Genomic DNA, 15116 nt, shown 5'->3' with positions numbered 1-15116 from the left:
TGCACCAGGCGGCGGAGTCAGAGCTGAGCGCCCCGGCGGCCCCGGCAGCTGCGGCGGCTGAGCCCGCACCGCCTTCCTCCTCCTCCTCCTCATCTCTCTTCCTCCTCCTCCTTCTGACAGCCCAGCCCGGCTCGGCTCCCTCCGGCTCGGCGTCCCGCCCGGCCGCCCCGCGCCCGGCTCCCTCCCTCTATGGATGGGAAGGCAGCCCCCAACGGCGTGGCCACCATCGAGGACAGGATCTTGCGGATCACGGGCTACTATGGATACTACCCGGGCTACTCCAGCCAGAAAAGTAAGGTTCCCCTCCCGCCTCTCCCGGCCCTAGGTGGGGGGGAGGTGGTGGCAGAGCCCCCTGGTCCCCCCAAAATGCCCTCCCCACCCCCTCTCGGGGGGTGCGTGTGGGGCGGCCAAGGGCGGCTGCTTGCCCGGCTCCCCCTGAGGAGAGCCCAGCGGGGCCAGTGGAGCTCGGTGGCCAGGGGGTGGGTGAGTGGGTGGGCGAGTGGACTCTGGAGGAAGGTGGCCGCAGGGATGGGGGTGCGTGTTTGTGGGGGTGAGGGGGGGGGGGGGGGGGGGCATGCCTACGTCATACCTGCAACACAGTACCATTCCTTTCATAAAACCCCCTTGAAGAAATGTGTAGGATTTGACTGCACCCCATGAAGAGTGTTTTTCCCAACAAGCTGTTCCCAGGGTCTTGAAAAGCTATCATTCATAAAAAATTATTGAGGGCCCGGGGGCCCCCGCCCCCCCCGGGGAAGTTTCGGGCCCCGGCGGGCCCCCCCCCCCCGACCGGGGGCGACCCCCTCGGCGTGAGGCTCCTGGATTATTCATCTTCCTCACAAAACTAATTAGATTTTTCCAGAAAAGTGGGGAGTCACCGAGGGGTACTCCTTCGTGTGATTTCAATACGAGACACTTGTGGTTTAGGGGTTTGCTGTTGTGTTGTTTTTTTATTATTATTTTTTTTTTTTTTCTTCCTTAAAAGAAGCAGTTGAAATTAAAGCAGAAATACACTATTTCTGCTTCTTTTGAAGTTCTTAATTAGGAGCAGCGGGTTTCTAGCAGCTGGGAGAACGGTAGCGGGTTTCTCTGAAATTGTGGCTGTCCCAGTGCTCTGTAGAGCTATTTAATGGGGGAAAGTTGGGCTAATGAAAGAAATGATTCATTTTTTACCACCGAGGAAATGGATGCATTAGGGTTTTATTGTCTTAATAGTTACTTTGCAGTTTGCAAAAGCTACGAGGTGCCACAGCGTAAGAAAACAAAAGGGAGATGGAGGCAAAGTGGGGGGTGGGAAAAAAGGGAAAGGCAAAAAAACCCAAAACCCAACCCTCAGGTGAGGTGAGCACTAAGGAACAGACTTTTTTTCTGTGTATTTAAACTCCCCTGGGGATAAAAGGAGGTGAACTGCTTTCCAGCACAGACAGTGCTGTGGGAACATAGGATAATAAACCAAAACACAATAAATAAACTTTTAATATTAGGTAAGTGTGTCTGTGGGCTTTTTATGACAGAGGGAGGAAAGGCATGTGTTGAAACCACTAAAAAAAAAAAAAAAAAGATTAATTCTTGTGTGCAGTGGTCAGCTGAAAAAGCCAATGGTCATGACGGGTGTTTTTATTCTGCTGTTACTGGTAGGATGCTCACAGTGTGGCAGGTGCTTTGTTTATTTGTTGAAGTCCGTTGGTTTGTCCGCAGCCAGAGGAGTTGGGAAGAAGCTGGGAGCAATCTGGAGGAATGGGTGCGTGACAGTCCAGGGGCTATTTCGGTCTGAAGCCAGGTGGGACCTGTGTCCCAAATTCTGCAGCGGCTCCGGAGCATCCCTACGGTGTGGTTTGCCAGAGAGGGATGAGGATACTGGCTTAATACTTTGTCGCAAGTTTGCTTTAGTGGCAGAATGCAATTTTTCAGTCTGCAGCAACACTCCCACTCTCTGTCGAAATGCAGACCTGAATTCAGTGTTGGCGATGCAAGTGGCTCTCCCTGGGTGCATCAGGGAGGCCAGGAGAGGACTACCTGGACATGGAAAAGCCTTCTCAGTCCAGGACCAGGTTCTGCAGGTGCTACAGATTGCATCTGCTTAAAATTAGATAAAGCATTCCGGGAGAGGCTGTGAGAAACTGGATGTGAGAACTGACAGAGGCCAAGGCTTTTAAAAGTGCTTACTCTTGAGATTTTATTGTAAGTTTCCTAGGATTTTGTACCTTTGGTGACTGGGTGCTGAGCCAAAACAAAAGTGGTTAGTATCTCAGGTTTTGCTGCTTGAAGAAAATAAAGAAAATTTGTGGTCATCGTGCTTGAAGAGGAAAATTGGAAGTGTATAACCCAGTGGTATCCTAATACTTAAATTCCCTTTGGTAAATTAGAAGCTTGTACCCCTTCTTAGCCCCTTTTAAAGCAGTCTTGTAAGTTTTGGAACCATCATCATAATTTTTGTAGTGCTTGCACTTGGCTAATGACTACCTTATCTCTGTGGCTCTGTGTTTTGGGCTTATAAAGTGCTTTAATGTGTTAGGATTTTCATGGAGATGCTCTGCCCCTACTTGGGGAAAGAACAGGCATCCTTCGGGGATCTTGAACACACAGCCTCTTGGCACTGAGGCAGCGGGAGTCACTCTTGGAGGTCCTGGCTTGGAGTTCTTACTCTGTTCCTGTGTCACCTTGCTCCTGCCTGGGTCTGAAAGGTGCCCAAGTAATAGGGCAACTTTAGGATGAGCTGTTGTCCCCAGGATGGCTTTGTGCTGTCTGCTTCTTCGATCCCTCTCGGGTCTGATCAGAGAGCTGGCCAGGCAGCAGGTGGGGATGCTATTTGGATGATGACAGCCTGCTGATAGTCACCACCTTGCTTGAGGCTCCTCATTGTCCCCAGCTGGGGACGATTTCTCTTGATGAGGAAAGGTGAAGGCAGGGGGTGGGGGTGGCTACTGTTCTGCTTGCTTCTGGGGGAGTTCTGGAAAAACACCAAAAAAGCCCAAGGCTCTGTGAATCGTGCTGGTGGTTTACATCCCTCCCTCGGTGGATCGGCATGTGTTCTGTGGTTTAACAGATCATGCCTCGGTTTCTGTGTGTGGAGGCTAAAGACTGGTCACAAATCGTCATGAAATCTGATGTCAGAGGAAGGCAGTGTTCAAGAGCTTTTATTACAAAGAACTGCAGTATTTTCTAGTGACTTTGCTTCATCTTCTATATTTGTGTGCACTAACCTACTTCAGACTTGGGAGTGTGCACATGATGATTCTTCTGTTAATTTTAGTCAGGCACTTTTGTCATTTTATTTATCTTTAAAAAAAAAAGCTGTTAGAGAAGGAAAATACCTTCTTTATTTCTCTAAGTCATCTGATTAGGCAGAAGCATGTATTTTGGTCTGGTGTTTGCATCCATGTATATTGTAAAAACCCACCTCCATATCCTGCATAATAAGTCACAGGAACTGGAGCAAGGTAGGATTTCTTTTTCCCCTCACTTGTTCCTTAAATGAAAAGGGCTCATCTTGATCCCAGTCATCCTCTGCCTTTGGATGCATGGCTTGATACCTCAGTTCCTGTGTTTAAAAGGTACAGAGTATGTATGAGATCTCTGGCTTCTGTAGGAAAGGAGAGGGGCTGTGTCTCTCTTCCAGTGAATTTCTTCAAAGTTACTCCATAATTTCCCAGGGCATGGGGCTGGTGTAGATCAGATGCTCTAGCCCTTGACCTGGGAACTGCAGATGGTGCTCCTTTGATTCGTGACCCTTTGGCTTCATGTCTCCATGTGTGCATTTTCATTTGGTCTGATCCAGCTTTTCCATCTACACAAACAGTGGGAAACCCTGTTCCCTCTCCTGATCTTTGCCATAACTTCTCATTCTTCTCTGACTTTTTGCTGGTAATGCAGTCACGTTTAGTGTCTCCAGTCTTAAGAGTCTGTATGGTTTTTGGTTTTTGGGTGTTTTTTTCTTTCTTTTTTGACTCTTTCCAACTGCCACCCCATCTGCCTTTCATCTCAGTACTGAAAGCTTTTTTACTTTCACACTACAAAGTTCCTCTCCTTCCAGTCTGTCCTAACACCTTTTCTGTGCCTTCCACTCAATTAAAACTGCTCCAGCCAAAGTTTCTCATCTCTAATCTTCATTAGCTTCACCAAGTCAAGCAGTTTGTTGCTACAAGCCTGTGTAATGCCTTATTGCTGGAGGTCTTTAAAGCATCCACAAAGTGTTATGACTTGTCCTGGCTCTGAGCATCACAGACCTGTGTTTCTGTAATGCTGTTTTATCAGGCCTGGACAAGAGCAGCGTAACTGTACTGAAAATTCAGTGGCTGCACTTGTTCTCCTAGCTCTTCACATGGGCCATCACCTTTTCTTTTTTCCATCACACATGGAGAGCTTCTGTTAATATGCAAAGCTTATTTCTACCCTTCTGGCATGTCTCATTCAGACCTGAAGGGTTTGATTCCCACCGCAGCAGGCTGTGAATGCCAACCTTCATCTGGCACTTCCTAGACCTCTAAACTCTTGTAGGGTGTCCCACACTGCATCGAGCTCCTCTTCTCTCCTCCAGACCTGCCCTGAAACCCTGGAGCTATGCTTACTGCTCCTAGAAGCAGAGGGTGGTGGCTTGTGTCTATGCAGCAGTGGGACTGTTGGCTGTGATACTGGGCACGTGGTGGGACACTGGTTGACCACCCACCATTCTGGTGCAGCTGAGAAGCCCTTACAGCAATCTGTGTCCTCAGAGGTAGAGAAATGCTGAACCTATCCTTAATGTTTAGCACAGTCATTGTAGAGAATAAGCTTTGTGTTTTCTCCCTTCCCTAGAACAGCTCAAGCAAGGTCTTGTGGTTTAATTTGGCAAGTTAAGCCTCAAGTCAGCAATGAACTTAAGCATCTGCTTAAGTCTGAACTTGCTCTAAGCCACTGGGCTTTGATGGTGTGTTTAAAGTTAAGTCCATACTTAATTGGTTTGCTTAATAAGACTGGGATTACTGCTGCTGAGCCAGCGCTGGTGGCTTGGCAATTTGGCTCTCCGGCTCTCCAAGCAGAGTAAAAGGTTGTGGAGGGGAAATCTTAACTCTGAAATGTTGTAGGGAATTTTCTTCTGGTTATTAGAGCAGCTGTGCCAGCAGCTCTGCTGCAGTAGGAATCACATGGCAAACCCTGATCGTCTCCGTGCTTGCTGAACACCGTGCCCTCCTGGTAGTTTGTCACTTCCAGCAAGGGGAACAGAGTCTCAGCCCGTGTGCTGGAGGCACCCAGCTGCTTCTCCAGTGGTTCGTGGAGCCCTCGGCTTCTCCACATGGAGCAGAGGCGTTGGGAAAGGATCCGTAGAGGAGCGGTGCTTAGATTTTTGGTGGATGAGGCTGGTTTCATCAAGTGGTGGTTGAGGCAGGGGGGTCTGAACAGCTGTGTGAGCTGAAGTCTTGGGGCTGCCCCCGTGCCACCCGACAATGACTCCAGATGTAGTTCTGGGTTGAAATCTGTTTTATTCCAAAGCTGATTTTCCATAGGAGAGTTATTCCTGGCTCTTCTTTTAGGGAGGGTGTGCTGCAGCGGGGGCTGGATTGCAAACTGTGGATTTAGCAATCTTTTTCCCCACCAGCTCTGGGGGCACAAGTGGATGATGTCACAGCATAGGGTGCAGTCCTGTTGGAATTGCTCCTCCTCACAAGCTTATCTCTCTGTTCTGAAAAAAAAGAAAATAAATAAGTGTGGCTGTGTATCAGCACTGGTAGCTATAACATGAAGTTATTTCTTTTAGCAAAACAGATTTTATAAATACTCCTTTGCCCACTAATTTTGGCAAGACCTGGTACGTATTCTTTAATGGAGTAGGGCCAGGCTTTGTGCAGGTTTCTGTTTGTGCTGGAGGGAAGAGTATGGCAGGCTTGTGTGAGCAGCTGGAGTGTGGGACCTCCCCATCACTTGGGGACTCCAAGCGTTTTGGAGGATGAAGGGTCTCAATAGCTGGAACTGGTTCAGTCCGTGGCCTTTTGTCAGGGGCTGTTTCAGTCTCTTTGGGTCAAATTCCTGGGCAACTAAGCCATGAAAATGTGCCTGAGTATGCCATGGTATGAGGGGTACAGCTCTGAACAACTGTGGGCAGGAGGGATGAATTAAAATCAGCAAGGACACCATGGGGACCAGGATGATGGGGAGCATACCCTTGAAGATGGGACTGACAGAGCTTGGTTTGTGTAGACTAGCCAAGATGGGACCATCTCCAAATACATCTTGGGAGGACGAACAGGGAGATGTAGGAAAGAAGAGTTATTTAAACCGAAACGGCGTGTTGGCACACAGACAAATGGGTATGTACAGGCCATGAATAAATTAAGGCTGGGAATTAGCAGAAGGCTGAAATTAATGGCCAAAAAGTTTCTCCCAGTCTTATGTATCTAAATAAGAATTATTTCCCAAGCTTTAAAGATGCCTCATAAAGTCGTTTGCCAAGATTTTGAGAAAAATTACTCCTATTTGGCAGGGGGAAGTTGAGACAGTAAGGTTGGGGGGGAGGGATGCTAATTTGCCAGAGACTGTGCCGAACAAGCCATAATGTTTGATGGAGCGAACTCTTCCTCTACTGGTGGCTGCACGGCAGGTCTTGCTCTGAACCCATCTTGGTGCTAAGGTTGGTGGAGGTGCTTTCAATAATTTGATGGCTTTCTACATCTGCTTTCGGTTCCTCTCCCTTTTTGTGCTCATTTGCTCCAGCCCTTCTTGCAGAAAGGTTTCCTCTGCTGCCTGGCCCTCTGTGTGATGGTTGGGCTGTTGTCTTGTTCTCCCAGGTGGCACTCTCTCCGGCAGCCTGCTGCTTCGCCTCACTCGCACCCATTCACCTGAGGTGGCTTTAAGCTCACTCAACTTGGTGTTATCATAGAATCACAGGATGGTTTCGGTTGGAAAGGGACCTTAAAGATCATCTAGTTCCAACCCCCTTGCTATAGGCAAGGACACTTCCCACTAGACCAGGTTGCTCAAAGCCCCATCCAGCCTGGCCTTGAACATCTTCAGGGACGGGGCAGCCACAGCTTCTCTGGGCAACCTGTTCCAGTGTCTCACCACCCTCACAGTCAAGAATTTCTTCCTTATCATGGCAGCGTGGAGCTGCACGCTGTATTTTCTTCTTGCTTTTCCTAAGAGACTTACTGCTGCATATAGCTCTTTAAGCAATGACCTGGGTAAGCCATGAGCTCCTGGTGTGGACAGAAGAGTTGTCCCTCATTTTGACTGTCCTCCTAGCACTCTTTCCTTTACGTTGTCTTCTTCATCCACTCAGGCAGGCAGCTGCATATCTGGTCTTGGTTAAATTTCATAAAATAATATTCCAAAGTGACAGGTGGTTCTGAGCAAACTTTTACCCGTCTAGTGCTTGTATACCTTTTTTTTGTTTGTTTGTTTATTACTGGTTTTAAAACTTTGCAATTATTTCTTCTGCACAGTTGGAAATTGATGGGCCTTTGCCTGGCTACCTGGGTGGAAATTCACCCGTGAAAGTGAATTTGCTGCTTGCTGTTTGTTCAACAACTTGTGGCAGGAATTTTTCACACAAACCTGCTGCTGGATGATAACAATAATGAATAACGAAAACGCCCACAGAAAAAAAGTCACTGTCTCATTGTGGCAAAGGTGCAAATAGGGGGGTGGTGGTGGAAAGTGAAGTGCTTAACTGGCTGGTTAAATTATTCACCAAAAGTAAGTGGCCCAGCACTACTTGGTGAGACTGAAAATCTTTATTTCTTGCATTAAGGTGAAATGGGACTCCCTGGTGGCCATAGGAATTTGGGCTGGCCCTCTGCAGAATGGCAGATTTCACTGCAGGAAGGTGGAATTTGTAACGTTGTGCCTAGCTAATGCCCAGGGTATGGCTTCCACAGCAACGGCAGGCTGCAGGGGAGAGCATCCCAGGCTCTCTGAGTGGCAGCAGTGAATTTATTCAAAATCATGCAGCACGTGTTCAGGACAGGCTCTGAGTCTATCTGCAACACAAAGAAGACCTTTTTGATATTACTTTAAACCCATATTGATTCTTCCTAGACTTCCCTTGCTAATACTCTTGATAGAATGGACTTGCCCTTTTCTGCATTTGGCTGGGCTGACCTGGGTGAGGTGAAGCGGGGTGAGGGAGTGAGAAAGGTGCCTCTGCTGTCCTTTTGTAGAGGTAAGGAAGGAGAAGCTGATTTGGTCTGGTTTTGGTTTCCTTATGAGCTAAGGCAAGGGAGCGGGATTCAGGTCTAGGGTGGAAGATAGTGTTTCCTGCTGTTTCTGGTAATCTTAAAGCTGTCCAGTCTATTTGTCTGATGCAAGAATTGCTCCCGTGTCTATTTTGAGTCTCATTTAAGTTTCCAGTTTTGGGGAGGAAAAAGGGAGAGGCAAGCACCAGCATGCAGTCAGTGGATCAACCTGACTCCACCAAAACAGCTCCACCAAATCCACTACTAGGCTGGTCAGAGACCTGGTGATCTCTCCATCCAGAGTGAGAAAGAAACTGTTGCTTGATGCCAACCTTGGTGACTCTTCCAGTTTTATTCCTTCTGTTTCAGGCATTTTGTGCTTGCATTATGGCTGGGAAGTGGCTGTTCGTGGCACTGAAGCAGTATTGCTTGAGCAATTGCCTGCTAAAGCAATATACAGTACAACCATCTCTCTTCCTGTGGAGGCTTAGTCTTCTGGGGGACGTTTTTGACGAGGGCTAACACATACCTTTATTATTAATGGGAGAGTTGGAGCTGCTGTGCACCTCGCTAAAGAATAATTTCCTGTTGGGGACTGATTTTCTGTATGATTCATGGGAACACAACTGCATGGGTCCATTCCAGCTAATGGGAATCGTATGCCTGGCTGTCTCAAGGACAATACTGAATGCACGTGCTGCTGTGCCTGTGTCAGAACGGGTGAAACAGGGCTGGAACACATGTTCTCTGTTGGGGGGCTCTGAGGCAGAAACGTGATTGCATTAGTTTGCACGATGTGATTTATATTTTGCATCTTGGAGTAAGATGGCGTAATTGTTACAGTGCAGTTAACAGTGCAGAAGTTATGAGCTTTTTCTCCTATATCTTTAAATCCTGGGACTTCTTAATCCTTTCTTAGCCAAGGCTTGCCATGTGGAGCTTGCAGTCCTGGAATTGTGTGGGTGCAGGTTGGGGTTTTTCTCTGCAGTGCCAGAAATAACCTGTTGTGTGATACGTTACAGGGGCTAGAGTTTGTAGCAGCTTGTGTGCAAGCGGGATGCTCCGCAGTGCTCCACCAGAGGAAATTCTTTGATGCTGACAGCATGGGTGGTAGGAAGGTGGACTCCTCTTGGTGTTCCTCTACCATGGTTTGGAGCTGTAGCTGAGAAGGATTGGTTCTATGCGTGAGAAAGCACTTAATTCTCAGGCTACTAATACAAAGAGCAGGTGGAAAATGATTGAACTTAGCATTTACCAGGAAGATGGACAAGAAGAACACATGTGATGAAGTTTCCTAAATTTCTATCAATTCTTTCTTCTTTCCTGGGTGGGAAAGTGGGGGGAAAAAAGTGAGGAATTAGATAAGAAGAAAGCTTTAAATGTTACGAGAATGTTTCTTCCGAGAAAAGAATTCAGACTGGTGAGGTGTCTGGAATATCACTGAAGTGCCATTTTTCATGTGCATTGAAAAAAGAACCTTGGAAGAAGGAACAAAAGACATTTTTCAGCTGAAAAACATAGTGGAGCTGTTGTCGGTGTTCTGAGCCATATGTGTCCTGTTGAGGTGATTCATCCGGTACAAGGCCTGCCTTCTGCCACTCTTCTTGGGGGACCCTTTGGCAATGGGCACGGGTGTATCTGTGGTTGCCTGCCGTGAGGCTTGATGCTCACAGGGAGCATTGGGATGACATCAGTGTGTGGTTGAGTGCACAACTGTTGTCTGGCCCGGTGTCTTCACGGAGGCATGGGTCCAAGAATATGCCATCTGCTCTTGGACGAAGCCCTCACTGGTTGTTTGGAGGGTTGACTTATGAGGCTGAGGTTCTGCTTCACCTCTAGGTGCACTGCGGCCGGCGAAAGCAGTGAAGAGGCTGCTTAGCTGGGTTTTCCAGTGTTTGTTTCCACGCATTCAGTGTTGGAAAGGAGGTTGATTAGATCAAATTGGAGCAGCCTTATTTCTAGCTAGGGTCTGTGTGGTGTCTTTGTGCACATCTGCTTTGAAGTGAATTTAGAGCAACTGTTTTGAGCATCCTTGTGAAGATGGGTACCTCGGCTATGGGCTTAGAGGAGTCAGCTAGAAGAAAAGATGGGAGGACTCCAGAGAACTTGCTTAAACTTAGGTATTCACATTGTGCACAGATGCAAAGTTTCTAAGGCAGACACCTGGAAATGCTGCTCTGGTGATCGTCTACCTGGGGTTTAGCTGCAGTGCTTTCAAATTTTATGTGCTTGACTTTGAGGCACTTCTTTGAAAATGTACCTCTTTATTATTGGTGTAAAACATTTATACAGTGTGGTGAAGTTTCACAGCACATTGTGAGGCTAAGACATTTCTTATAGTTTACTTCTTTCAGGAGGCAAACAAAAACGGAACTCTATCCTATGTGGGGTAATGGAGGATAGAAGAAATCCAGCCCTATCACTGTGCACTTCATTAACAGACCTTGGTTTTGGTCTTTTATTTTAGCTGGGGTCTCAGAGTTGCCATACAAATAATAGTAAAGGACAGAACTCAGTTGTCTGGGTTCAGTTTTACTTTAATTCCAAAGCTGCTCCCAGGTGTGGGTTGTTCACAACTGAGGATGTTGTTGGTTTAGCTGTAAACAAAATTTGAGCCCCTTTTTTTAGGATTTTCTGATCAACACAACTCTGGAGAACAGCATCAAGGTTCTGATAGTTTCCTCTTCTTCACACTTCCCTCCCCCAATGTTGAAGTGGTCCTAATGGTGTGTTACCTGGCAAAAGATCACCTCCTAATGACGTATTACCTGGCAAAAGATCACCTTAGAGCAGGAGAATCCTGGTGGATTAATGACTGTTAGCTTTCATATCCTCCCTGTGCGTGATGGGTGGTGGTGTGTAGCTGGGTAAAACAAGTCATCCCATTTTGTTGATGTTCCCCAAGTTTTTCTCTTTCCCTGCTTGGGACCGTGGACAGGCACTGCAGTTTAGAGCAGCCTGAATTTCCAGATATCCTTTATGCAGACAAAGAGAAGACACATAGGTCTTTGTTTGATGGCTATGGTCGTTATCTCCTGTCACATTTAGATATTCATAAGCAGGTCTCTCTGGAAGCCAGTGGAATTGCACAGTGTACTTTTAACCTGATATGTAGATACTGGTTCTGCTGCTGCATTTACACTTTCCCTGTGTATTTCAGTGGCTTAAGACATTCTCTGTGGTCCTGACTTCCCCTTTTCATCCTGTCAGCCTCCCTTCTCTCCCTGTGTCTGTGGTATCGGACTGGGCTGGTTGAAGGGAAGATCAGAAGGGAAATATATTTGGTGCCTTTGATGTGCAGTCTTTTTTTTTTTTTTTATAGGCTATGAACAAAAATTGTGTGTGTATTCCCAAACTGAAGAATACATGATTGCTGTTCCCAGCCTCCCTCCGAGAGCAGGCTTTGACATCACTCATACTCTATAATTTATGGTATTTTTGTAGCAGTCTGTTAAGGTCTGGAAGAGAGTAAAAGGGATGATTTAGCAAGGAAAGAACAGCCCTGAGCCTTGTGGTAGGTCTGTGAGTGAGCAGGTTCCTGCTCTTTGGAGTTGCTGCTGGGTCTCTCTTTTTATCATGGAATCATTTTTAAAAGATGATGTTGTTTGCCTAATGTAAGTGCTTGCTCCTTGTCAAACACATCCTCGTGTGCCCTGTTTGGACTTTGCACCTCAATCCTGGGTGTTTTAAAAGCAGATTACAGAACGTCTTGTAACTCGTCATCTGTTGATTTTTTTTAACCTGGTTTCTTAAGGAAACAAGGCTTCTGTGAACGTCATAGTTCTGTCCCTACTCCCTCACCCTGTTACTTTTGAATCTATTGGCCAAATCCAAGCAAATTTACCTGGAGTCAGAGCGTGAAAGGCATGGAGTCCTGATGGACCTCACAAAAACAGGTGGCCGGCTAGAAGAAGGAGGCCCTCTTGGTTCTCTCACAGTGGGAAAGCTGTAGAATTAGCTCACTCTGAAGATCAGATGTACTTCATAAAACATTTGGGGTCTTATCAAAGATGCATCTAGTTAGCATCCAGCTTTGGACAGCGGTCAGCAGGAGATGTGCAGAGGAGAGTATAGTACAGGTTCCTGGTGTGCCTCCATCCTCCGTTGATCTGTGCCTGGGAAGTTCTCAGTGTATGTGTGTTTTAGTAGCTTTTGACGGATATTTCTTCCGTAAATTTGTCTAATTGCTTTTCAGACACCAGAGAATCTGGCCAGGAGATGCAGTTCTGTAGGAAAGTGACTTTGTCCATTTTGCTGTCGCAGATTTGCCTGTCTCTGTTGCTGCTGGTTCTTTGGATGCGTTTTTTCAGCTGAGGAACGAGGGTAACTCCCATGAAGTCTTGAAGTCAGGTCTTCCCCACCCCCCAATGTATGTGAAGACAGAGGAGGAGAAAGAATACAAAGCATTGGCCTGTCTGGTGTGAATAAGCATCCTATGAAGCTAACACATCTTTTTTTTCATAATTCCCTCCAACACACAGATAAGATACTGGCCTGGGAAGAGAGACATTGGCTTTATACTGTTTGGCTGCTTTTTCAGACTGTACCGGGATGCCAGGAGTCTCACAGGGTACACCTGCCTTTGTTTAGGACTTTGCAATAATGTAGTAAAAACAATAAAATGTTTCTACAGGACAATTTCAAGTTTCGGTCTGAAATGCAATTAATAAAAGATTCATTTCCAGAACCACAACTATTGGCAAAGGTCTGTAGAGCATCACAGACGATGGTTGGGAACCCTTTGCAGCTTTAAAAAATGGAGAGAATGTAGTGGTTTTATTAAGGCTACAGAAAATGTTATAAAATATTCATGATGATCATCTCTTCTTATTTGAAATAATAAATCCAAGGTTAATTTCGTACTTGCAGAAAACCGGTGGCCGACTACTGGCCCTCTATTTCTTTGCTGATGTAATGTAGAGATAATACTTAATATTTTATCTACTTTGCAAGGATGTTATTAGGCTCACAAATATGTCATGGCACCCAGAGAAGGAAAAGTAAGCTTTTCCCCTCTTTCTCCTGCAGCTTAGTGAGAGAGAGGATTCTGCAGCCGTTTCAGACATCTTGGCTCCTTAAGAGCCCAGGGAAAGAAGACATTGCTGCACGAGAGGCTTTATATAAAGCATAAAAGTTTGTCTGTTAGCAAATTTAATACTTGGTGTAACTCTTAGCTTTTAAAAAAAAAAGCAATAAAGAGGTGCCACAAGTTCTCTTTGTTTATTTCAAACATTAAGTTCCTAGAAATTATCTTTGTCACCCGTGGCATCCATTGCGTTGCCAGTTATGACTTTTCTGACCTGTGCTGAAAATTAGAATTTGACATTGTGGTGACCACACTGAACAAGGAAAAAAGCCCCAGGGGTTTTTAATAGGATTTAAAACAACTGTCCTATGGGTCGCATTTAATTATTCTGCTGTATGTGGTTTTGTTATTTATTTTTTTCCCAAAGAAATGAATGCTGGTTTTAAATACTGCCATGTAGCAACAACATGAAGCCTTTTTAGTCATTGCTGCTGCACAAAGTATTGTAAAGTCTGACATCCCTTTGAAGAACTGTTCTTAGCCACTGCTGCTATTTTTATTTTTGAGTTGTTCTCTGCTTGAATATTTTTTTTTTTATTTTGTCCTCGCCTGCCCTGAATTTTCGAAACACTTTTGGATCAGCTTGCAACAAATCAATCGAGCTCTTTCCTCCTCCTGTTGTTCCCCCGTTTTTATTAACTTTTACTGGACTGTGCCTTCGAAATTCTAGTTGAAGGGTAGGTTTGTCGGTTTTGGATATTTTTTTTTTTTCCTTGAACTCAGAACATAGTCTTTAGAGAAATATCTGCCAGAAGCACTGACCTACAAAATCTATTAGGCTCTCCCCGCCGGTGTGAAACTCATTTATGTAACGCTGCTGGATTGGAGGACTCTGCTCTGCTTTGGAGGTAAAATACAAAATTCAGTCTTGCTTCCATAAGCGTAAGTGCAAAGAAGTGGCTGGTAATGAGGTAATGTTTGCAAACCTACGGAAGGTAGTTTATGAAGTTCTCTCCTTTTTTTTTACATTATGGGTTTGCAGAGATTCCTTGAGGGCAAGAGACCATTTCAGCAGGTTTAACATAGACGTGCTGGCTCTTGACCTGCAGGAGCGTTGTAGGAGAAACCAGACTGAGAGAGAAGATGAGAAGAGGCATGCTGAAAGTTATCAGTGAAACTAATTTAATTACCCCATTTCTGTGCTGTTTAAACATAAGCTGTGTAACAAGGGCAGTCGGGGACTCCACGCATGGAGTTTCACTGCACTGCTTGTGATCCTTGTGGTGCCAGGAGAGGGCTGGGTTGGAGCTATCCTAGTGATCCTGTGCTGGTGGCAACTGGGAAGGGAATGATTGCAGCTGGATGGCAAATTAGAGTTGACTCTCTCTGCTTTGGCAGAGGCTGCAGAGAAGCCTAGACAGCTTGAGAAAAAGGGTAATCCCAAGGAATTTTTTAAAATCAGTTGAGCTTCCTTCGTTTTCTTCTGCTAAGATCAGATACTGGAGCAGAGTTTGGTGGAGTCCTAGGGGTCCTATGGTGACTGGAGAGGTACAGCACTGGCAAATAGTGAGTTTTGCTTTTGTTGGCAGAGCCAAAGGCTCTAGGACAAGCGGCTTTATCTTCTTGCCAAGTACCTTTAGTCTTTGGGTAGAGCTGAATTTGCTCTGCTTGTGTTATGAACCATGTGGATGTCGGGCAAATCCCAGTTAGAGACCATGGTGTCCTGGCAGCTCTGCTCTGTGCCAGCTCTGATAAACCCTGTAGCATGGGGTGGGCTCAGAGTGGGGCCACAACTTGTTGGTATCTTCCTGTAAAAGACTGTGGGGATGTATTCATAATTTAAGGCCTGCTCTGAGAGAGCAGGATACAGAAAGAAGAGGTTAAGGAGCAGATGTGTCAGCATTTACTGGTTTCTTTGTTGGATTTTGTAGACATGTCCTTGT

The 15116-nt window shown here is 46.0% G+C and overlaps 1 protein-coding gene across 2 annotated transcripts in view; it reads left to right on the top strand.

The window, feature by feature from the left end:
- The first annotated feature begins 144 nt into the window (after positions 1 to 144).
- The window catches only part of SLC35F4 (solute carrier family 35 member F4), a 124100-nt gene continuing 109128 nt past the window's right edge, over positions 145 to 15116 (top strand). The window contains exon 1 of one of the 2 annotated variants that reach the window (XM_014946997.1): positions 145 to 292. In XM_014946997.1, coding sequence (XP_014802483.1) covers positions 190 to 292 — 103 coding nt within the window. In that variant the 5' untranslated portion in view covers positions 145 to 189. The remainder of the gene's footprint in view (positions 293 to 15116) is intronic. The other variant, XM_014946998.1, reaches the window with a different exon arrangement.

Source organism: Calidris pugnax, unplaced genomic scaffold (genome assembly GCF_001431845.1).
Source record: "Calidris pugnax isolate Ruff unplaced genomic scaffold, ASM143184v1 scaffold127, whole genome shotgun sequence".
Classification (NCBI taxonomy): Eukaryota; Metazoa; Chordata; class Aves; order Charadriiformes; family Scolopacidae; genus Calidris; species Calidris pugnax.
This window is presented reverse-complemented; position numbering and strand designations above follow the sequence as displayed.